General features: G+C 45.0%; 1 protein-coding gene across 1 annotated transcript in view; it reads left to right on the top strand.

Annotated features, from left to right (window-relative positions):
* KCNQ1 (potassium voltage-gated channel subfamily Q member 1) overlaps nt 1–24,315 on the top strand; it is a 323,222-nt gene that overhangs the window by 111,915 nt on the left and 186,992 nt on the right. Inside the window, exon 11 of the mRNA XM_019667315.1 lies at nt 535–679. Coding sequence (XP_019522860.1) covers nt 535–679 — 145 coding nt within the window. The remainder of the gene's footprint in view (nt 1–534; nt 680–24,315) is intronic.

The raw sequence follows: 24,315 nt of genomic DNA, 5'->3' as shown, positions 1-24,315 counted from the left end.
TCATGATTTGGCTGGAGTGGTGACTGAAGGTGGGCTCGGCCCCTTCAGCAAGCTCCCTCGGGGCCCCTGCCCACACCCTCCTCGGATGCACCCGTCTCTCCCAGTTCCCAGCTCCTTCTGGAGCCTTTGAACCTACCGTCTCCTCCGTCGGAATCTTCCCCTGGGTTCCCGCATGGCCTCTTCCTTCACTTCCCCCAGGTCACGTGCTCAGTGAGGCCTTGCTGACCCCCAGCTGACCCCCCCACACACATGCCCACATCCTCTGGGGTCACAGTGCTCGTCACCACCTGCCCTGGTGTGTTCTTGTACGTTTATCCGTTAGCCATGTCCTGTCCACCTGCCCCCCCTTGGCCGTGAACTCCTGGGGCAGCTACCGAGCCTCCCAGGGACCCCTCTGTGCGGGTGGGTCCTGGGGCTGGGCCCCTGAGCCCTGCTTCCTGACACAGGCCCAGTGGGGTTGCCGCGGGGGTTCCGGGGATGACGGGGCGCCAGGCACGGAGGCACGGACCGTCAATGTGTTGTCTGGTTTGTTAGGTAAAGAAGAAGAAGTTCAAAATGGACAAGGACAACGGCCTGAGTCCAGGAGAGAAGATGCTCACAATCCCCCACATCACGTGTGAGCCCTTCTCGGAGGAGCGGAGGCTGGACCACTTCTGCATGGACAGCTACGACAGCGCTGGTGAGAGACCCCACACGGGGCGAGGGCGTGAGGGCGGGGGCTGGTCGCTCAGCTCCGAGCCCCGGTGCTGGCATGGGCCTCTGGGGCTTCACGGGTGCCCAGCTCTCCCCCAGACTATACGCTACCGTCTGATGGACGTCAGGTGTCCACGGCCTCGCACTGGCCCCCGCTGGACGTTCTGGCCCTCCTTCCACCCGTGGCTCAAAGGCCTGACCCCACCCACCCTGGAGGTTCGGGACTCTGGGCTTCTCGGTCATGCTGTGTGGTTGCTACCCCGAGTCTGGCAGAGAGGAGGAGGCCCACACATGCTGCCCCCCATCTCGGGTGGAGAGGGAGCCGGGGTCCAGGGCCAGCACCAATGTCCCTTCCTTGGCCCCTTGCTCTTCTGTCGTTTCTGTGTCTGCCGCTCCCTTCTCGGGTCTCGCCCTGGGACCCACCAGAACGTGCTGGCTGATGGGTGGTCACGAGGACAGTCAGTGTCACTGTCCCAAGTATGGCCGAGCGGGACAAACTCATATGGGCTCCGACCCTCTGTGCTCATGGGCAGCTGGTGCCTGGCCCGCCAAGCGCTTGGTTCATGGGTGGCTGCCCCACGATGTGTCCTCTGCCCCTGGTCACTGTCTGTGGAAAAGTGTTCTAGAGAGGGGCCACGGCACGTCCTCTCTGGGAGCCAGGTGGGCAGGACAGAGCCTGGGCACCGGCCTGCAGCGCGCCAGGCTACCCATGGCCTCATCACATACGGCCAGGATGTGGCTCTGGCCCTGCCACGCCACTGGTAAACAGAACACAGGTCGGGGACCACAGGCAGGATGCGGGGGGGGGGCCCAGTTCAGGGCCTGAAGCGACACTGTCACCGTGGGCCTGAGGGGAGGAGCACACGTTGAGGGCAGTGACCCGGCCGTGTGGTGGCTTATGGCTCCTACTCCTGTTTGCGCGCTCCCGGGACGCACGTGTCCCTCGCAAGCTGTTCCCAAGGTCTGCAGCGAAACCCTTCGAGACTGGCCTTGTCACCTCTCTGAGAGGCTGTGCGTGCTGACTGTGTGTTTTGGTGACACCTGCAAGATTTATCCAATCGCAACCTGCCGGCCAACTGAGGCCCCTAAACCTCCCTGGGCCCGTGGGCCCTGAACCCCACCGCCCCCCATTTTATGGGCTGTTGTCACCCTGTGTTTGGGTTTTGCCTTTTTAAGAATCCTCTGAATTGTCCCTTGTTCCATGGCTGCCGTCGTACACAGCCGAGAGGTTCACCAACAATCGTGCCCGTTTTCTGTCCTACGGCTTGGGTTTGACTTCCTTCCCCTGTGCTCCCCTCCGTGAAAGTCTGTGGATGGCCAGCTCGGTTTCTGTTTGAAATTCTAGTGGTTCGCCTCTGCTCTCGGATGGTGGCTTCTTTGGGGAAATGGTAGAGGCTGAGGTGCGTCTTCTCTGAGCGCCTGAGAAGCGTGCGGCTCTTCCTGGCTCTGGCATTGCCGAGCGAACGCACAGCCTCGGAGGCGACCCGTCCCCCCTCTGGTGACTCGGTTCCTTTTCCTTGACTTCGCTGTTCCGCAGTTGAGACCGCAAGCAGCCCAGCTGGTAGGTTAGTTTAATGTCTCCCGCCTGCAGTTTTCTGTGATTCCTGAGTCTGGAATTTGTGTCTTCTAGAAACTTCTACCAGACCGAGTCGTCCGTCCTCCGGGGCCGTCTCTCATCTTTTCCGTCTCTGTCTCCCTGTGCTGCGTCCTCGGTCGGCTCTTCCCGGCTTACTGTCTTGTCAGTGTCTCAGCCATGGGCCGCTGCACACGTTGAGATTTTCATTTCAGTTAGACGTGTGTTCATTTCTGCGTCCTTTTTGGGGGCTCATGTGCTTTGTCTTGGCACCTCGTGTCTGCCTCGTATTTCACGATACAACTTCTTTGAATTTTGGGGTCATTTGAATTTGCTTCTTTCATCCTCGTCACCCATTCCTAGAAAGTCCAGCTCTGTGTCTGCGGCTCCTCCTGGCCCTTGCTCATGGTGACTTGTTTCCCTGTGGGCTTGTGAGCTTCCATCTGTGGGGTTCCTGGGTGCCCCGAAGGGACATTGCTCTGGAGAAGAAGTCCCTTTGCTTGTACAAGGCGACCCAGTGAACTGACCCAGGACATCTGTGGTGTGGGTTCGCAGGTGTGGCATTTCCTAGACAAGCTGTGCAATGTGAACGCCAATCGAATCTCCTTCAAGAGCAAGCCCAAGCCACTCACGTCGAGAGGAGGCCTTACGTAGACTCTAAGAAATGGACCAAGACAATGAAGTTCCTCTTTCTCCGTTTGCCAGTGCATGGGCGGGTTTGTTGGTTTGATTGGCGCCATCACCCTCGTACGCTTGGTCCAGCCTTTCCAGGGGCCCAGGTTCATGGGCAGGCACTGTTTCCGATTCTTGCTTCCTGCGGGTTTTAGGCCCTGCCTGTTCTCCTTGGGGAGTCATGGGGGACCATGAAGTCCCCAGCACAGCTCTCAGGTGGGCAGACTCCTGGGACTGCCTGGTGTCAAAGCCGGCTCACCGTTAGCTGTGCTGCACCTGCTTCCGCCTTGGCCTTGGGGGTGCCCTCCCTGAGCTCAGCAGTGTCCACAGAAGGACGTTTGTGAGTTTCAGCAAGCCTGTTAGGGGCTTTTCGTGGCATCAGGCCCTCTTACTGCCAGAAACAGAAGTCCTCATCCATAGACAGAGCTGTCCACAGCAAGGGAAGCCATGAGCTCCCTGCTGCAGGGGGCCGGGCAGTGACATTCCAGGTTGGCACTTTCCAGGGGGTCCCTTGAGTCACCTAGAACGTTTTACTTTTGACACAGACTCAGAGACCCACCCCTTGGGATCTTCAGCCACAGTACCTGTGGGGTGGCCCAGGAATGTGTGTCTGTAACGAGTACCCCCAATTACCGTGAAGCAGGTGGCCTGGGGACTGGCGTGGGGGACCGTGAGGGTGAGGAAGGAAATCAGAGCACAGCTGTGGCTTCCAGGTCTGTGTCTCTCCTCGGCCTCAAGTGGGTTGGTGAAAATTTTCTGAGGTCAGGAGTGATGCTACCCCAGGCTGTGGAGGGCTTCCAATTGTAACTTCTGGGGACCCTCGTGGTTTCCACCTCTAAGTTGTGCCAGCCTCGGGGTTCTGAGGAAGTTGTCCCTACAAGGCCTTGCAGGCTGAGGGCCTGTGCCTTCTCAAGTTGGGGGTGGAGATATGATGGGGCAGTGGGAGATGCTGGACCCGGCTCCTCAAACGCATTGTCAGCTCCTGAACCAAGACCTTTTCACCAGCCCTCCCCCCGCTGCTGTGCCCGCCTTACGGCCGTGTCGCTGTACCCTCCTCACCGCCTCTTCCCCTCCAACCTGCTCTGTGTGGCCAGTGCACAGGTGAACAAATGTGTCACTCCAATGCAGATGCAGGTGGGTTGTGACCCCACTCAATCCTCCAGGTTGCTACCCAGAAACGTCCATGAGTGTCCGGACAACTGCCCCCTCACCTTTCCAGCTCTGCCACCTCTGCCCACTGAGCCCTCGCTGCCCGCGCCCACACCCGTGGCAGGGCTTTCCACTGGCTGCATGCCTCTACCCGTAGGTCCCCCCACCACTGCCCGTCTCTCCGTGAAGACATGATGCCCACTCTCAAATTTCAGCACACTTGTTTTTGGGTTGGAAGAGTGGTGCATGCTCCTTACAGAGCATAAGGAACAAATGGAAGAGAATAATGAACAAAGAACAGCTGTCTGCTGTCTTCCGGCCCTGAGAGAGCAACTGTGAGGTGTTTAACATACGTCCCGCCCAGCCTCAGGCATGTGCAGCCCAGGGCTGGCTCCACCGGACTACGCAGCATGGCGACTGCCTTTTCACCTGCTGGGACAACTGTTACCACAGATCACTGGGAACTCATTTTAAATTGGCTTCGTTGTGTCCAGTCCAGTACCCACACGAGTGAGCCTGTGTCCCGGCTTGCTGGGCTAGACAGAGCCTGCAGGCTCCTTTGGCAGTGCCACGCGGAGGGCCCCCCACACGTTTCTGATTGTGCTGGAATCGGGGTCAGCATCTCACTGTTTTGACGGACGCTGTTGCTGGTTTTTAAACGTTCCCTCTGTCAGAGGGGAAATAAAAGCCCAAACTAGAGAACAGTTAGAAAAATAATGGTGACAGATAGTCTATATCAGACCCTACAGTGCATATTTGTAGTATTTAAATTATTATTGATTCATAAATTATGAACATCTAAGTATATCTAAATGTAACATCAAACCCAATGGCCAAGAAGGAGAAAACAATGAATAATATATAAATGGAGGAAGAAAGAAGTCCACGATTAGAGTGGAGGATTTTGATATACCTACCTCAAGAGCTGACAGAACAAACAAACAGAAAAGCTTTCCAGATATAAACCTGAAAACACTTGCAACCAACGTGACCTAATTAACATTTCTAGAACACTCCTCCCCACATATGGAGTCCCCAGCATATGGATTGTCTTCAAGGGTACACAGAACATTCACCAAGTTCGACCATATTCTGACCCATAAAACAAATCCCAATACATTTAAAATGCCCCAAGTGAAATTAAGCATGTCCTCTGACCACAGTGGAATTAAATTAAAAATCAATAATAAAAAGATCTCTGGAAAACCCTCAACTATTTGGAAACTAAGTAACATGCTTCACAATGGCACAGGATCAGAGGAGAAATCAAAAGAGAAACTAGAAAATATTTTCAGCGGAATGGAAATGAAAACGCAGCACATCCGATGTGTAGGCTCTGCGAGGGCAGCCCTCAGGGTAATGCACAGCACGACATGTGCACGGGAAGACGTGACCTCAGCTCCCATCTTAAGAAACTAGAAAAGGAATAGCAAGCCAAACCCAGAATAAGAAGAAACAAGGGAATAATAAAGACCAGAGGGGAAACAAATGAAATACAAAACAGAAAAGCAATAGAAAAAACAATAATGAAACCAAAAGCTGGGGTTTTTTAGATCAATAAAATGGATAAAACTCTACCTAGACATAGGAGAAAAAGAGAGAAAGCACAAATTATCAGTGTCAGAAATGAGAGATACAGCAGTACGTGTTCTACAGATGTTAAAAGGATCATGGAATATTCTAGAAAATTCAAAAGGCGGAATACTTCCAAACTCATTACAAAGCCGCCATTACCCTGATATGAAAACTAGCCAAACACATTATAAGAAGAGAAAGGTATAGCTAAGTATCCCTTGTGAACCTTAATGCAAAAAATTCTAAGCAAAATTTTAGCAAATCAAATGCAATATATTAAAAGGATAATCTATTATGATTCGGGAATGCAAAGTTTGACATTTTAAAAATCAGTCAATTGGCCATATCAACAAATGAAAAAAGAAAAACCCTATGATTATCTCAGTAGATGCAGAAAAATAATTTGACAAAATCCAATAGCCACTCATCATGAAAGCTCTCAGCAAGTAGGAAATAGAAAGGAGAACCCCACCCCCAAACCTGATGAAGGTTACCAACAAAAATCCTACAGCTAACAAACTTGAAGAAGAAACATAAACGTGTTCCCCTGAAGATCAAGAACACAAGAATGTCTGTTCTTATCATTTGTATTCAATAGTAAACTGGAGATTCTAGCTAGTGGTATAAGGCAAGAAAAAGAAACTTAGACATCTAGGTTGGAAAGAAGAAGTAAAACTCTTTATTTGTAGATGACATGGTTATGTCATAGATGACGTAGAAAATCTGGTGGGTATACAAGATGGCTACTAGAAGCAATGTAAGAATTTAGCAAGGCATCAGATACTAGACCAATATGCAAAAATCAATTCTATGTCTACATTCTAGCAGCAAATCTGAAGCTGAAAAATTCTAAAGACCACTTACGTCGCACTAAACATATGAAATACTTAGAGATTCATCTCACAAAAGATGTGAGAGCTGAAACTACAAAGCATTGCCGAGAGAAATTAAAGAATATCTGAATAAATGCAGAGGTGTACCATGTGCGTGAATGACAAAACTCAACAATGATCTCTAAATTCAATGTAATATCAGTCAAAATCCCAGTAGGCAGTTTGTAGAAATTAACAAGCTTATTCTGAAATTTGTATGGGGATGCAAATGACCTAGAATGCCAAAACAACTTTGAAAATGAACAAAGTCTGGGGACTGACAGTCAGTGTGGTATTAGCATAAAGATAAGCAGACAGACCAACAGAACAATAGAGAGCCCAGATAGACCCACACTCTCATGGACAGCTGATTTTTGACCAAGACGCCAAGGCAATTTTGTGAAGACAGAATAGTCTTTCAACAAATAGTGTTAGAATGACTGGACATCCATATGCCAAAATATGAACTTGGATCTGCATGTCGCATCATATACAAAAATTCAAAATTTACCATAGACCTAAATTTAGAGCCTAAGCCTTATAAAAGAAAGCATGGGAGAATATTTTTGTGAGTTCGAGTTAAAGATTTCTTGGACATGGCATCAAAAACATAATCTGTAATAGGAACAAATTGATTGGACTTAACAAAATTAAACCTTCTCTTTGAAAGACCCTTCTAAGAGAATGAACAGACAAACCTGAGATTGGGAGAAAAAATTTCAAATTATACATGTGATAAAGGATCTGTATTCAGAATATATGAGGGACACGTATGACTGAATAAGAAGACAAACAGCAAAAATGGGTAAAAGGTTTGAACAGATACTCCATCAAAGAAGACATTTGGAGAAGCACATGAAGAGACACTCAATGTCATCAGTTATAGGGAAACGCAGATTAAAACCATGATAAGATTCTGCTCTACAATTATTGTGTTGGCTAAAATCAAGACAATAGACCATATGGAGTGCTGGCGAGGGTGCGGAGGGACTGGAACTCTCACCCACTCCTAGTGGGAATGCAAAATTGTGCCGCTGCTTTGGAACCGTTTGGCAGTTTCTTAAAATGTCAAACGTGCACCTGCCACATGATCCATTTCATCCCTGGATATTTGTGAAGCAGACATGCGAGCAGACGCACATACCGACACTTGTACGTGGACTCTTCAGAGAGTTTGATGAAAACTGGGAGCAACCCAAATGCCCGTCAACATTCGAATGATGTTTTTTAAGTTGTGGTATATCCATACAATGGAATACTACTCAAAAATAAAAAGACATAAACTATTAATGCCCACACTAGTCTGGAAGTATCTAAAAATAATTACGATGAGTGAAAGGAGCCAGACCAAAAGAGAATGCATACTGTCTTATTTATTTAAAACTCAGAAAATGGAGACTAATGTAGAGTAGCAAAAAGATCATTGGTTACCGGGGATGGGGGGATGGGAACAGTGTTGGGAGAAGTACAGGAACCAAGGAAACTTTGTGGTGACAACTATGTTCATTATCTTGATTGTGGTGATGGTTTCGCTATGTGTCTGCAACCAAGCTGTGCACTTCAGACGTGTGAAGCTTATTATATGTCAGTTCTGCCTCAATGAAAAAAAATATATATAATAAAAATATTGTGCAAAGCAAAGAAATACCAAAAATAAAATTTTAAAACGTTAGGCTGGGAAAAATCGTTGCCTCTCATATCAAAGACATGGGACCGATTTCATTAGTATCTTAAGCAGCTCTTATAAATCATGGAGACAGAAGGATTAAAGATGGAAAAACAGTTCTCAGAAAAGGAAATACCAGTGAGTCTTAAGGATGAAAAAAAGGTGCTGATGATCTCGATTATGGTAAGAGAACTACAAATTAAAGCCATGGAGTGTTTCTACTTATCCGATTACTACATATTAAAGAGTTTGATACTACCCTATGAGCGAATGTCCCTCATGCGTTCACATGGGAAAAATAAACTAATACAACCTCTGGGGAGACAAACAAGACAATTTCAATGAAAGTTAAAGATACATATGCCCTTCAGTCCTCCCAGAAATGTATTCTTCACTGACATTTGCAAAGTGATCTGTTATTAGGATATGATTTCTGCAACTGTTAAATAGCAAAAAATAGCCAGCCATCTCCGTGGAGGTCTGCATAAAGAAAGTATCCTCTGTTAAACTGCCATTAAAACTGAAACTGTCCTCTCAGCCTGATGCAAGACATCCCTGACATCTGATCCTAGGAATAATGGTGCCTCAGGTTCAGCGTGGGAGATCTGCCATCCTGTGTGTGCCAACGCAGTGCTTACGAAAGCAAACTCTGCCTCTGTGTCCTGGGACACTTTGGACAACGCTGGAATTATCTTCTCTTTAAAGGTTAAATGTCAGAACTAAGTTGTGAAACCCTCTGGGCCTGGTACATGTTTTAAAGGACATCTTTAATCTCTTTTTAGTCTGTTTTATGGTAATTTGCTCTAAATAAATAGACTGCACCCTTTGGGGTAATTTATTCATTGCTGTTAATTCCTCAAGGGTTTCAATTATGTTGCCACTTGGTAGGAAACAAATTTTCTCTCTTTAGAGATTTTATGTTCTTCTGTATCTGTTATCTCTCCTTTTCCCCCTTGCCTCAGCTTTTGTAGTTTTGCTTTTCTTTTCCTAATCAAGCTTATGAGAGATTTATGTTGTTTTATTTTATTATGCATTTATTATCTTATCAGAAAACTACCTTCTTGCTATTTTTGTTTTGTATTTCACCAACTTGGGCTTTTATATCTATTAGCTCCCTCTTCTTGGTTAACTATTCTTTTTAAAAATTTAATTCAGAGTAGTAGTTCATTTATTTAGTCTTTATTCTAAAAGGCACTTAAAGGTTATAAATTTTCCTCTGATTGCAGCGTTATCTGTGACACACAGATCTTACTATGACATATGATCCTTTTCATTGCTTTCTTGATTTTGTTTTGATTTCTCTTTGACCTACAGTTCTTTTAAGAGATAGTTTCTTAATTGTTAAGCAATATGTCTTTTATCAGTTATTTATTTCTAATTTAACAGGCTTACAGGGAGAGAATATGGCCTGTGAAATCTCTTTTAAAATGAATCTTTGTGTCCAAGTACAAAAATAATACTGCCTTTGTAAAAGTCCATGGACCTAAGTTTAGAAGATATATTCTCTGTTTGTAGAGAATGTTTTATTTGTATACAGGTAAAACGCGTGTAGAGATAGATTACACATACACGCATTTACTTACCCATTGCATTGTTCAAATCTGCTCAAACCTTCTTTATTACAGTTATTTTTTTTATCTAATATAGCTGCCAAATCTGAACCAGGAAAATTAAATCCTGCCTTTACAATTATGATGTTAAGAGTCTAGTGGCAGATTTGTGGAGTGGTTGGGAGCACAGCCTGATGGCCAATGGCCCTGCGGCCAAAACAGGGCTCTGCTATGCTGTCCTGTGTGACTCCGGACAAGCTGCCACCTTCACTGCACCCCAGGTTCCGTGTCTTTGAAATAGGGGCCCTAACAGAGCCGCTCCCAGGATAGTCGTGTTGACCACGTGAGTGGCCACTCAGGGCCTGTGTGCATCCAGCACTCGTGTCTCTGGTCTCTGCCCTGATCCTCCCATCCCCTCCCCTGCCACACAGCCCACACTCCACCTGGCTCCCCATGCTACAGATTCAGGGGTGCTCTTTCTTTTAAGATTTCTTAACATTTTATCCCTTGGTAATAGTCACACATCTAACTCTGCAGATGTGTTGAATGTGTCTGGTTTTGTGTGGTCCGTGTTTTTTCTTGTTTGCTTGGTCCCCCTCACTTTTGTGGCCTGTAGTCACAATCTCATGTTCTTCCCCAGTACTCACAACATACGATGAGCTAAATATACATGATTTAGTGGGGGCTTCTCACTGACTTCCATACGCGGGGGGGTCACGTCACACATGCTTTCCGCAACTTGCCTTTCCCATTCGGTCACATGGTAAGATCCCTCCAAGGATGTTGGAACAGTTTGTTCCAAAATTTTACATCTCTCCTGTAGTCCCCAAGGTGCCAGTGTTCTCTGTGGCTGGGAACCCACTTAGCTTCAGTCTGGCCAGTTTTCTGAACACTTCTCTTGCTCTCTACACCCCTAGGTGCTGTTACCCTTATTCTGATGTGGTAATTTCCTGGATGTATTAGTGCGATAGGACCACCATCCCCAAATGCTTGACTGGGTGGCTTAAGCTCCAGAAATTTACTTCACAGTCCTGGAGGCTGGAATACTGAGGTCAGGGCGTGGGCAGGGCTGGTTCTCTGAGGCCTCTCTCCCAGGCTTGCAGATGGCCACCTTCTCACCGTGTCCTCACATGTCCATCCCTCTGTGCACATGAACCCCTGGTGTCTGTGTGTCCGAATGTCCTCGTCTTATAAGGACACCAGTCTTGTTGTATCAGGGTCCACCCCACTGGTCTCATTTTAACTTAATCATCCCTTTAAAGGGCCCAGCTCCAAATGCAGCCACATTCTGAGGTCCTGGGGGTTAGGATGTCAGCCTATGAATTTGAGGGTACACAGGTATCAGCGCACCGTTAATTTCAGTGGGCGTTTCCAGGTTGCTTCCTCAAGGGCTGTCAGACCTCGCTGTTCCACAGACAGGGCTCCCCTTCCCGGAACCCTTGCCAGCCATCATGGGTAGAGCAACTTCCCATCTTGTCGGCCGAGTGGAGCATGGTCTCTCTGCTGTAGCACTGGCACTGTGTGGGTCCAGACCTTTCTTTGCCAAGGGGACTACTGCGTGTGTTGTAGGATGCGGACCAGCATCCCCGGCCTCTGTTGGGGTACCAGCAGCCCTGTCCTCTGGGTTACAACAGCCAAAATATCTGTAGATACTGCTGAATGTCCCCTGGAGGAGCAGAATCACCTCTAGTTGAGAATCACTGGGTTAAATGGATACCTCAGGGTTTTGGTGGTTTTTTTTTTCTTTTTTAACTGTTCATTTGGAAATAATTTTGAACCACAGAATAAGCAGAAGAATAAGAATGAGACAGAAAACACCCTACACCATTTACTAACACCCGATTCCGATTGTGCACGTTCCACCCCCACTTGTTTTACCGCGTGACTTCCTTTCTGCATGTCTAGCCACACAACCCTTTCTTTCTGAACCTTTCGAGAGTTAAGTTGCATTTTGCTTCGCCCCTAAACATTTTGCTGTGTATTTCCTCAAAAATAAAAAGACTCCTGTTAAAGCAATGGCACGGTTATCAACCTCTGCAATGCAATGCTAATCCAACCCTTTTACCTAATCGACCATCGGTATCCCAGCTGACATGGCAGCGTCCTTTGTAGCATTGCGTCCCTCCCATGCAGGATGCAGTCGAGGGGCAGGCGTGCCTTTCATTGTCCTATCTCTTTATCCCCTTTAATTCGGAATATGCCCAGGCTCTGTCTTTCATGGCATTGACGTTGTTGAAGGAGACCGTCCCACCACTTCTTGGCGGGGTTTGTCTGATGCTCCCCGTGGTGAGCTTCAATGTGCTCACCCACAGCTGGAACGCTGCGTCAGTGACGTGGTGTTTTTCTCAGGGTATCATGTCCCACGGCACACAGTGCCATCTGCCCCTAATTGCTGATGTTCCTTTAATCAGCCAGCTGAAACACTGTCCAGTTGTCCCACTGAACAGATACTCTATTTTGCCTGGTAACCAATAAACAGGCCAGGGGATCGCTCTCAGACCAGGCAGATATCCTGCTCCTTATCAAAAACTGACTCCCGGATTAAAGGCTTCCTGGACCCAGGCTTTATTGTGGTGGTTGCAAAATGCTGAGTTTCCAACTCCTGCACGCTTCCACGAAAGCGCTGAAAACGCTGCTTCCTGGAACACTGCTCCAAGAGGAAAGGTCTCCCCGTTCTGCTGTGAAAGGACCTCCCTTCTCGTCCATGTTTATTTCTATTGATTTATTATCTGTCTGCGTGTTTCTGTGGAATTTTACCATTCTTTCCTGTCCTTAATTAGCTTGGTATTGGGGTTGTCCCGGATTTAGCCAGCGGATGCTCTGTGTCCCTGTGACATGCTCACATCTTCTTTTCTAGACTTTCTTTACGTTCTGGTATAACAAGGTTCAGGCTCATGTCATACCCACTCTGCCCGCGCGGTTTTCCGAGGAGCCCTGATTCCTTTGAATGGGGAGTGAAATTATTAGAAACCCAAATCCAGGTACTGGGTGTGCTCACAGCTACTGGGTCTCTTTCCTTCTGGGCCCTTTCTGTGCAGAGAGCTGAGGAAACACAGCCATATATATGCATGTGCAAATCCACACTGTACAGACACTTGCATGCGTCCACACGGATGTGGATACAGAGACATCTGGAGTCTACACCAGCGTCTAATTCTAATTCTGCTCCATCTGCACTGGGATCTCCTTATTGGCAAGCCCCTCGTCTGCAGTGAGCGGCCTCACCCCAGCCACGTCCACACACACAACCACTGCTCTGGGTACAATGCTTAAAAAAGACGTCCTTAGCCACTTCATCCTTATGGAACAAGATGGAACCAACTGGAAAGAGTCCAGGGTTTGCTCATCATCCTCAGCCTCCCCTGCTCACGACGGTGGGTGTATCGTCTGAATACATGTGGATTGGTGGTCTTCTCCCCCCTCTCTCCTTTCAGTGTGGTTCTATTACCCATTTGAAAATTAGTTGGGTACCTTTCATTTCTTTAACTCATTTTTTTGAAAGATTTTTATTGGGGTATTGGGGGGAAGGGAACATTGCTAGGGAATTGGGGGAAGGGGAACAGACATGTTGCTGTTGTTTTGTTCTTCAGTCTAGTTGTGGAGGACATTGCTTCACTGGCCCAAGTTGGCACCATCATTGCCCTCTTCCCGGGCGAGGCAGATCAGTCGCCGGCTTCTGGACGGCCGCTCACTGCGGCTGCTGGCCGCTCACGCTGGCTGCTGGCTACACATGGTAGCCCATGGCAACCCACTGCCACAGGGGCTGCATGCAGCCTACGCCGTCGCCGGCGACTCATGGCAGCCCAGCTCCAGGTTGAGCTGTTGTTCAGCATCTTAGCTGTGGAGGGCAGTGTCACTGGCCCTCATATGTGGGATCCGAACTGGGGCCCTCTGGCGTCCCAAGCCAGTTCTTAACCATCGCGCCACTCGGCCGGCCCTCTTTAACTCATTTATTAACACACCAGTTTATTGAGGTATAATTTATGCACCATAAAATTCACCCATGTTCAGTGTAATTTTTAGCAACTTACTGACTTCTGCCACCAAAATCTAGCTGCGGACACCCCCTCTCCCCACCGTTGGATCCATTGTGACCACTCCTGGTTAATCCCCGTCCCCACTTTCAGTCCCTGGCAACCCCCCCCCCTATTTCCTAGTGATTTCCATAGATTTGCCGGCTCTGGACAGTTTCCATGAGTGGCATCAGTCGGAATATACTCCTTCCTGCCTGGCTTCGTGAAGCAGGTTTTGGATCTCATCCCACTGGCAGCACATGAGAGTGTTTCCTTCCTTTTCATGGCTAAGACGTAGTCCATCGCATGGCTGCAGCATCGTGTTTGTCCGGCCACCCGTGGAGGCGTGCTGGCGTTGCTCTGTCTGTGGGCTACACAAAAAATGTGCGTGTGCAGGACCTCATGTGAACAGGGGATTTCACGTTTCGTGGATAGATGCCTGAGCTAAATGGTAACGCCGAGGGACTTCTGAAAGGATTGCCAAGCTGTTTTCTAAAACGGACGCACCGTTTTCCCTCCCCTCCAGCAAATGGTGAGGGTTCCTGGTTCTCAATGTCCTTACCCATGTTTGCTATTCTCCGTCTGCTTTATCCTAGTCACCCCGCTAGGGGGGAAGTGTTAGCTCGCTGAGACTTTGACTTGCATTTCCCTAATGACAGATGATGCGGAGACCTTTTTCATGTGCTCACTGGCCAATTATGTATCTTCTTTGATGAAATGTCTAGTCATGTTTTTGCCCATTTTTAAAAATTAAACTTTGTATTCTTAAACATTCCATGCAATCCTAAGAACTAATAGATCCCATGTGCCCCTTACACAGGGATAACATCATCTACAACTGTAGTAGCGTCACACCAGGAGATGGACCTGGAGATGTCACCGTAGGGAACATATCCGTCCCCAAGGAGCCTGGCGTCCGGTAGCCACACTCACTTCCCTCCACACCCACGCCTCCTTAATCCCTTGAAACCACTAATCCGTTCTCCAGTTCTGTAATTCTGTCCTTTCAAGAATGTTCTATAAATGGAATTGCATGGCACATGCCATTTGGGATTGGCTCTTTCGATTTAGCATAATCCTCTTAAGATTCGTTCAAGTTGCTGTGTATCAAGTTGGCTCATTTTTTGTTGCTGAGTAGAATTCCATGGTATCGACGTACCGCCGTTTTGGTCACATTCAGCTGTTAAAGGACATTTGGGGTGTTCTTACAGATTGTTGGGGGTTGAATAATGGGCCCAAGGTATCCAGGTCCTAATTCCTAGAGCCTGTGACTGTGGCGTTATTTGGGAGAGGAGACTGCAGATGTGCTTTAATGAAGGCTCTTGGGATGGAGTGGTGATCGTGGGTTATCTGGTGGGCCCCGTGTCATCAGGGTCCTTACAGGAAGGTCTGACTGCGGAAGAGAAGGCAACTCCACATTGGCAGTTAGGGGAGAAAACGTGGTGTGACTTGTTTTGGACTTCTGGCCCCAGAACTGTGTTGTTTTAAGCCACCAAGTCTGGGGAACCTTCTTACAGCCTCAATGGGAAACTTACACAGATAAAGCTCATGTGAACGTCAGTTTTCATTTCTCTGGGATAAAAATCCAAGAGTGACAACTAAGCTGGAAGGTGGTCACATGTTTTCATTTTTCTGAAGAAACTGCAAAACTTTACCCCAGGGCTGTCCTATTTGGCATTCCCTTCAGCAGCTCACGAGCCGCTGGTTCTCTGTGTCCGCGTCCTCACCCACATCTGGCATCCATACTGCTGTTCCCCTTCTCACAGGTCACTGTGCCTAAACTGGGATTCCCAGTGGGTGGTGACATTGCACATCTCATGCTGTTGCCCCCCAATATCCCACCCAGTCACTCAGGCGTTTTTTTCCTAGCGTTCACCCATTTCCCATGTGGGTTGCTTTTTAAATACCGAGTTTTGAGAAGTGTTTATATATTCTAGATTCTAGTCTTAAGTCAGATGTGTGTGGTTTGCAGGTATTTTCACCCCGTTTATAGCTTTCTTTTCGTCCTCTTAACAGGTTCTTCCACAGGTCAAATATTTTTAACTTTGATTAGATCCACTTTCTTCTTTTTATGGATTGTACTTCTGATAGCAGGTCTAAGAGCTCTTCGCCTAACCCTAGATATTTTCTCTGATAGTGTTTTGGGTAACAGCTTTATTAAGGTAGAATTCATGTAGCATGCCGTTCTCCCATCTAACGTGCACAATTTGGTGTTTCTTAGTATATCCAAGAGTTCTGCCACCATTACCAGTCAGTTTTAAAACAGTTTCATCACCTCCAAAAGGTGCCCAGCACCCTTCACACACATCACCGCCCAACCCCCATCCTACGTCCTTAAGCCCTAGGTGACCAGTAGCCTACTACCTGCGCATGGGTTTGCCTGTTCTGGACATTTCATGTGAATGAAATCATACAACGCATGGTCCTTTGTGCCTGGCTTCTTCCCTCAGCCTGATGTCTTCTGGATTCATCCATGTTGCCATGAAAGGACTTCCTATCTTTTTACAGCGGCGTAGTAGTCCATTGTATGGGCATACCGTGTTTTATTTATGCACCCCCTCAGTTAATAGGTGTTTATGTTGGTTCTGTCTCTTGATTCTGATCAACACTGCTGCCATGGACCTGTGTGTGCAGGTGTTTGGGGGACGGACATAGGATTTCACGTCTCGGGTAAATACCAGCCTTCTCAATGCTGTTTTCATAGCCATCTTTGTGTGTGTGTGAAATGGCATCTCACGTGCTTTTGGTTAGCATTTCCCTCTGACGAATGGTGTGCAGATGTTGTCATGTGCTCATGGACCGTTTGTCTATTTATTTTGAAGAAGAAATATCTATCATCCATGTTTCAAAATGGGATATGTCTTTTTGTTTTTGAGTTCTAAGTGTTCTTTATGTCTGTAGCCACAAGTCCCATCTCAGATATGTGACTCACGGTGTCGTCTCCATCCCCTGGGCAGTCTGTTCATTTTGTCAGTGGTTTCCTTCACCATGAAGAAGTTTTTACTTTGATGGAGTCCCACTTGTTTCTTTTTGCTTTTGGTGTCAGATTCAAAACACCATCCCCGAGACCCACATCCGGGAGCTTCCCGCCTGGGTTTGCAGGATAGTTTGACATCAGGGAGAGTGATGCTTTGTTACTATCTTAAAAGGATGTTGCCATCTATGAGGAATACTGGTTTGTATTTCTGTCTTTTTTTGTACTGTCTTTGTCTGGTGATCAGGGGAATTCTGCTTTCATAAAATGAATTGGGAGTCTCTCCTCTTCTGTTTTTTTTGGAAGAGATTACGTGGGATTTTCATTTACTCTCCTCTGCAAGTTTGGGAGAAAGCCCCAGTGAAAGCTTTTGGGCCTGGGGAGTCCTTCTCAGAAATTTTTAAATTGCAAATTGAATCTCCGCAATAGTTACAGGGCTATAAAAATTACCTATTTCATGTCTAGTGAATTGTTACAGTCTGTGCTTTTTTAGCACTTGGTCTATTTCATCTAAGTTGTCAAACTCATGTGTATGGAAGCGTTCGAAGCGTTCACTCGTTTTCCTTCTGATGTCTGCAGTGTTTTTGGGTAAGGAGTTTTGTATAGTTTTCTTATTAGTCACCCTCGTGTGACAACATAAATATGAATTCATCATAATCTCCTAGTTTCGGTGCTCTACTTCTTTGTGTTGAAATCTTACTTCCAGTTGGTTCCTTTTATCCTCACCACTTTTAAAATACAGTCGTCTTTCAGTATTTCCTCCTCATCCATTGAACACGTTACATGGTAAGCGTTTTTAAGGGCAGCTTTGTAGCAACAAATGCTCTGTTTCCCTTCATCTGAGAATGTCTATTTCCCTTCCATTCCTGAGTAGATTTTGCTGGTAATAGAATTCACAGTTGACAATTCTTTCCATAATTCTTTCCATAGTGTTTGAAAAATGTTACTCCTCTTCCTTCTGGTTTCCATGATTTCTCATGAGAAATTCGCCATCATTCAAATTAGTGTTCCTCTATTAGTGATGTGCTGTGTCTCTCCTTTGAAAGAAACATATATATATATATATTCGGTCTTTAGTTTTCAGGAGTTTATAACGTGTCTTGGTGTGGATTTCTTTGGGCTTATGCTTCGAATTCGCTTAGCTTCTGGAATCTGTAGGACTGTGTCTTGCACCACACGTGGGAGTGTTCAGCCATTATTTGTCTGAACACAGTTTCTCTCCCACCCTCTCCTCTCCTTTGAGATAAAAACGTTAGCTCTTTTACCATTGTTTTACAGGTCCCTGAGACCGTTCACTTTTTGTTTTCAGCCTCTCTTCTGTTACATTGAGTTGGTTTTACTGATTGAGCCTCAGTTATTGATCCCACCCTGTCATCCCCACTCTGCAGCTCAGTTCACTCAGTGAGCTCATTTTTGCTTATTGTATTTTTCAGCTCTATCATTTCCATTTTTAATAACTTCTAATTCTTTGCTGAGGTTTTCTATTTTTTGTGTGAAGAAAATTCATAATTGCTTATTAAAGTATTGTTTATGATGACTTCTTTCAAGTCCTTGTCAAATAATGCCAACATTTGATCATTTGATTGACTTTGCTCTTGGCATCTCTTATGTATCTTTTTTCACTTATATTTATTGTGATTATCCTCATTCCTGTCACGACAAGTACTGTTCAACTGTACCCTGGAAATTTTAGAGATTATATTATAGAAGACTCTGGGTCCTACTTAATATTTCTCCTCTTTCTTTATCTTTCTTTTTCTTTTCTTTTCTTTCTTTTTAACACACAGTTGCCCTCTTGAGGTGTAGAAAGAGGGGCCTGGGTCAGCTTCTCCCTGGGCCCCACCAATCCCACTGTCGTACACAACTTCCTTACAGATCGGTGGATGGACGTCAACTCCCCTTTGGCCCACATCTCCCCAGTGACAATGGGCGGGGGCACCAGCGTGCACCACCTTGTCGCCTCTGAGTGGGATGTAAACTCAGTCCCCCAATGGGCCCCACGGCAAGGCGGATGCTGCACTCCCCATTGGGCCCCCCGACACCAGCACCAGGGAGGGAAGGCCTTGAGCCGAGTGTCACGTAGCCTCATCTCCCAGCACATCATTCGGCAATAATAGTTAAGTAATAGCTCAATACTCCACTCTTAATAGCTGGTAAAATAAGGCAGGAAACAAACAAGGATGGAAAAGACTTGACCAATACTGTTATTTTCGGGTTGAATTGTCTATTAGTGTTGTCGCGTCTCCCTCTTCTGTTCTATCAGTTTTTGTTTCATGGGCTTTAGGACTCTGGGGTCAGCTGCATCTATCATTTTTATTTCTTTATAATTTTGACTTCTTCCAGATGAATTGACCCTTTTATCATTATAAATGTCCCTCATTGTCTCCAGTCACAAAGTTTGTTTTAGAGCCTGTTTTGTCTGATATTTCATACAGTGACTCCAGCTTTCTGCTGCCTGATCTTTGCATGCCATCTTTTTCCATCCTTTTTCTTTGAACCTATTTGTGTCTTTGAATATATAATGTATCTATTGTAGGCAGTATATACTTAGTCCCTATTCCAGGCAGTCTGGCAGTCTCTGCTTCTTTACTGAGTGTTTAATTCACTTACAGTTAATATAATTACCGATATGGTAGGATTTATGTCTGCTATTTGCTATTCATTTTCTATGTCTCATGTCCCTCTTGTGCTGCCCTAACTCTTTTGCTGCCTACCCCGCGGTGTGGAATAAATGTCTCAGTGTACCATTCTAATTCCTTTGTTAAGTTCTTTTCCTGTGTTTAAAGTAATTTTCTTAGTAGTATAATCTAGGGATTGCAATAAGCATCCTAACGGAAAACCACCTGCTTCAGGTTAATGCTAACTGATCTCTTCAAATGTTTTCGCCTGTCCCTTTCTCGCCTGTCTTCTGTGGGCTCCAGTCACACATACGTTGTTACTCTTCATGCTGCCCAATGGGCCTCCAAGGTCTTGTTCAATTTGCTTCATTCTTTTTATGTTCTGAAGAATGAACCATCTTTATTGACCTATTGTCAGATTCATTGATTCTTTCTTCTGCTGGCTCAAACCTGCTGTCTAGCCCCTCTAGTGTTTCATCTGAGTTTCTGTCCTTCTCAACTCCAGAAGTTCTCGTTGGTTTATTTTACAATTCCTGTCTCTTTATTGATAGTCTCCGTTCTGTGAGTCATTGTCATTATACTTTCCTTTCATTCTTTAAACATGGTTTCTTTGAGTTCTTTAAACATATTTATAATAGCTGCTGTGAAGTCTTGGCCGACTAAGGCTACCATTTGGGCCGCCTCGGAGATCATTTCTATTGACTGCTCTGTATTATGGGTTACGCTCTGTTTTCTTGTAGTCTCAACATTTTGGGTTGAAAACTAATCGTTTCATATAATATAGGAACTCTAGATTCTGAGTCCTCCTCCTAACCAGGGTGATTGTTGTTGCTGGTTTATTTGTTTGTGTGTTGACTTGTCTTGCCAGCACTGATTCTGTAGTTTGGGTCTCTTGCAGTGTGTGGCCGCTGATGTGTCTGCTCTTGTTTTAAAATAAAATCCTTGTTTTGGTTTTTAAGCCTGGTTCCCTTGGTGTCACCACTAGATCAGCATAGCCTAGTGGCCAGACTGGTTGGTCAGAAGTTTTGCTTAAACATCTTGGACCAGTGAGTCCTCTACCATTTGCTGAGGTGGACTGTGTGTGGGCTGAGACATTCATTCAAAGTTCGGTCAGTTTTCAAGTCAACTCTCTGCTCGCACAGGGTCTCAGGGTCAGCCAAGGATAAAGAGATAGCAGGGGTCCTCTGTGGTCTCTTTTGAGAGCGTGTGCAGTCTCCCAGATCTCAGGAAAACTCTTAAAAAACGTTTGCTGGCCTGTTGCTTGCCCCAGCCGGTATTGCAGCCTTCTGGCGCTGTGCTGTTGGCCCTCCCTGATTATTTGCCACTATTGTTTGCCATGGCACGTGGGGTTTCCACAGAGCCCCACATTCGGTTAGCCCTCTTTGTTGGCACTGAGACTCGGGGTCCTCAAGGAGCAGCCCCCCATTAAACTGCCACAGACCGTGCTGTTCTTACTAAGGGTTAGTCATTTTTTTTCTTGCATAAACACTTTTCAATTTGGTTAACTTCTGGAGTTCTTAAAGGTTATTTTTGACAGTGTTGTCCCGTTTTATCATCGCTTTCTAAGGAGTTTTGCCACAGTCCTCAGGCCACCATTCCAGAGGTGTATTACATTTTTCTGACTCAATTGTATATTTTTTTGTATATATAGAACATTATACTTCCAAAGTCAAAATTGTATAAAAAGGTCTACTGAGAGAAAAGTCCCCCCGCCATAGCCCTTCCACCTTTCCTCTCACCTCTCATTGGTAACCAATTTCAGTGTCTTCTGGTGTAGTATTTGTGGTTGTGTTCCTTACTGAACATGTTATTATTTTCTCATTTCCCCTACTTTATTACAAAAACTGTTGTCTTCTCTATCTGCCCTTTTAGGCCTTGCTTTTCTCACCTAACAATATCTCCTGTAAATCATCTGATATCCATTCATATTTAGCATTTTCTTACAGCTGCACGGTATTCCTACGTGCCTGTGTACTGTAGTCCTTCCAACCAGTTTCTTATGCTTGTCTGTGTAGGTAGTTTCTGGATGGTAGCTATGGTTACCGTTCTGTGGCCAGTGCTCTGGATAATGTATACTGAGTAACCTTACGCACATTTTTGTCATATTGTTGGAGGTGTATCCTTAAGGTAAATTCCTAGAAGTGGAATTGCTAAGTTGAAATATGAGTCCACATTTAGTTTCGCTGAATATTGCCAAGCTCCACCTTGAATTTTTGTTGATCTGATAGGGAAAAAGGTGGTATTCAAGTTAGCTTTTGCTTGCTTTTATTTTCATGAGTGAAATCACAATCTTTTCATAAGTTTAAGGGCCATTTTTACATATCATTTCCTGAACTGTTTGTGTATTTTGCCTATTTTTCTATAGGCATTTTCATTCTTACTCCCTTATCTTTTAACTGTCTTGTATATATCACAGCCATTAGCCTTCTGTTGGTGATATACAGTGCAAAGATTTCCTTCCATTTTTTCATCTGTCTTTTGATTTTGCTTAAGGTATTTTTTCTATGCAAAAGATTTTACTGTATCTGAAGTCAGATCTATTTATCTTCTCTTATTACATCTAGATTTTGAGTCATAGTTAGCAAGACTTTCTTCTTATACTTAGTTTATAGAGGAATTCACTCCTGTTTTCTTCTAGTATTAGTGGAATTCTATCAAGAAAGTATCCATCCAGGACTTCTGGTAAAATGGTGGAATAGACAGCCGCTGTGCCGACTACCTCCCAGGATCACACCAAAATTACAAATAATTTATAAGATATTCAACCTCGGAAGTTCCCTGGACCCAAGAAAGGATCCATCCATTTGTATTTATTTTCACAAGAGTTTTATTAGATATGATTGATGAATTCTTGGAGAAAATGTTTCTTCTTAAACCTATTAATATGGGGAAATGTTTAGGATTTTTGCATCAGTGTTCATAAATAATATTGGTCTTTTAGTTCCTTTAATGTTCTATTTTTATCAGGTTTATATATCAATTTACATTTACTTATAAAAAGTATTCGGAAGGTTCCCTTCATTTTTCATGCTGTGAAACAACATGTGTAAGATTAGGACTGTCTGGTGTCTAAAAAGCTTTGGTAGAATCCCCCTGTGAAACCTACTGGATAGAGCACTGTCTTTTAGGGTAGCTTGATACTTTTTTATTTTTTGGAAGTTAATGTGTTTAGGCTTTCTATTTCTACTGAGATCAATTTCATATAAACTATTTTGCAAGGAAATTATCCATTTTGTCTGTGTGCTACAAAGTTTTTGCATAAAGGTGTAGCAAGTAGCCTACTATGAATTTTCAAGTTTCCTTCACAGTGGTAGTTACTTTTTCATGTCATTTCTCTTGTATATTGGCGTTTCTCTCTTCTCCTTAAATACAGAGTAGTTTGCCTCTTTCTTTCCTTCCTTCCTTCCTTTCTTTTTTTTAAATAACCAGGGCTTTGATTTTATTAATTTGGTCTACTATTTTACTGTTTTCTGCCTCATTAATTTCTGCTTTTATCTTTGTTATTTCCTTCCTTGTGCTTTCTTTTGATTTATTATACTTTTTCTAGCTTTTTGAATTGGTAACTTTTGTATTTTTATTGATCTATGTATTTAAACCTATGAATGTGTGCTAAAGCAAGGATAGTCTATTGTCATGGTGTAGTGTTTCACACACACACACACAGACGAGACCTACCTTATGGATTATGTTCTTCAGATCTTTTATATCCTTGCTAAATTTTTTTTGTTCCAATTAGTCTGTAGTATGAAAGTGGAACATTAGACTCTGCTATTATTGAGATGTTTATATTTTTTTCCTGCATATCCAGTGATTTGTTTTATATAAGTGGTTGCTGCAGTATTTGTTGCAGTTATTCATAATTGTTATGACTTCATTATGAAAATTGACTTTCAACATCATAAAGTATCCTTATTTGTCCCATTTAATGCTTTGTAGCATTAATTATACTTTTTCTGATACGTGAATCATGACCTCTGCTTTCTTGGTGTTTCCATTTACCTGGTCAAGTTGTTATTCATTCATGTATTTTTCAGCTTTTTCAATCACTGAATTTTAGTGATTTTTAAAAAAAGATTTTATTGGGGAATTGGGGGAGGGGAGCAGACAAGTTGCTGTCCTTTTGTTCTTCAGTCTAGTTGTGAAGGATGTTGCTTCACTGGCTCATGTTGGTATTATTGCGCTCTTCCCTGGGTGAGGGAGATCAGTTGCTGGCCTCTGGACGGCCACTCACAGCAGCGCTTGGCAGCTCACGCTGGCTGCCAGCCACACACGGTAGCTTATGGCAGCCCACTGCAGCCTATATTGTCACCGGCGACTCATGGCAGCCCAGCTCCAGGTTGAGCTGTTGTTCACCATCTTAGCTGTAGAGGGCGCAGCGTCACTGGCCCTCATGTGGGATCCGAACCGGGGCCCTGCTGCTCAGAGCTGGTGTCCCAAGCCAGCTCTTAACCAAAGCACCACTCAGCCGGCCCCCGATTTTTTTTAATGCATAGAGTTGGGTTTTGCTTTATGAACCAATTGTAATATATTTTTCCTTTTAAGAGGCATATTTTTACTCATTTATTAATAACTGATATGTTTGATTTTAGTTCCTTTATATTATCACATATTGCAATTATTGTTTGTATCGTCGTACCGATTTTGTTGTTCTATTCCATGTCTGCTTTTTTATAAATTATTTTGGTATGTAAGAATGTTTGTTTTTTTACCAGTGGATCCCTTTGCATTAATAATTTTGTCGTGGTTTAACCATTTTTCTTACACTTCTATTTGGTGTGCCACTTTTAATTCTATCTGTGGGTTCCTCTCTATTAGGTATGTCATATGTTCTCTGTACTATTTATGGACTTTCTCATTCTCTCTTGCTTTCCTCTCAGGTTTGCGCTCCTTCTGTTTTGTCCAGACAGATGATGTTCATATATTCTCATTCAGCCACGACCCTATCAAGGTCTTTGTCAAG

This window comes from Hipposideros armiger, unplaced genomic scaffold, assembly GCF_001890085.2.
Source record: "Hipposideros armiger isolate ML-2016 unplaced genomic scaffold, ASM189008v1 scaffold_494, whole genome shotgun sequence".
In the NCBI taxonomy this organism is placed as follows: Eukaryota; Metazoa; Chordata; class Mammalia; order Chiroptera; family Hipposideridae; genus Hipposideros; species Hipposideros armiger.
This window is presented reverse-complemented; position numbering and strand designations above follow the sequence as displayed.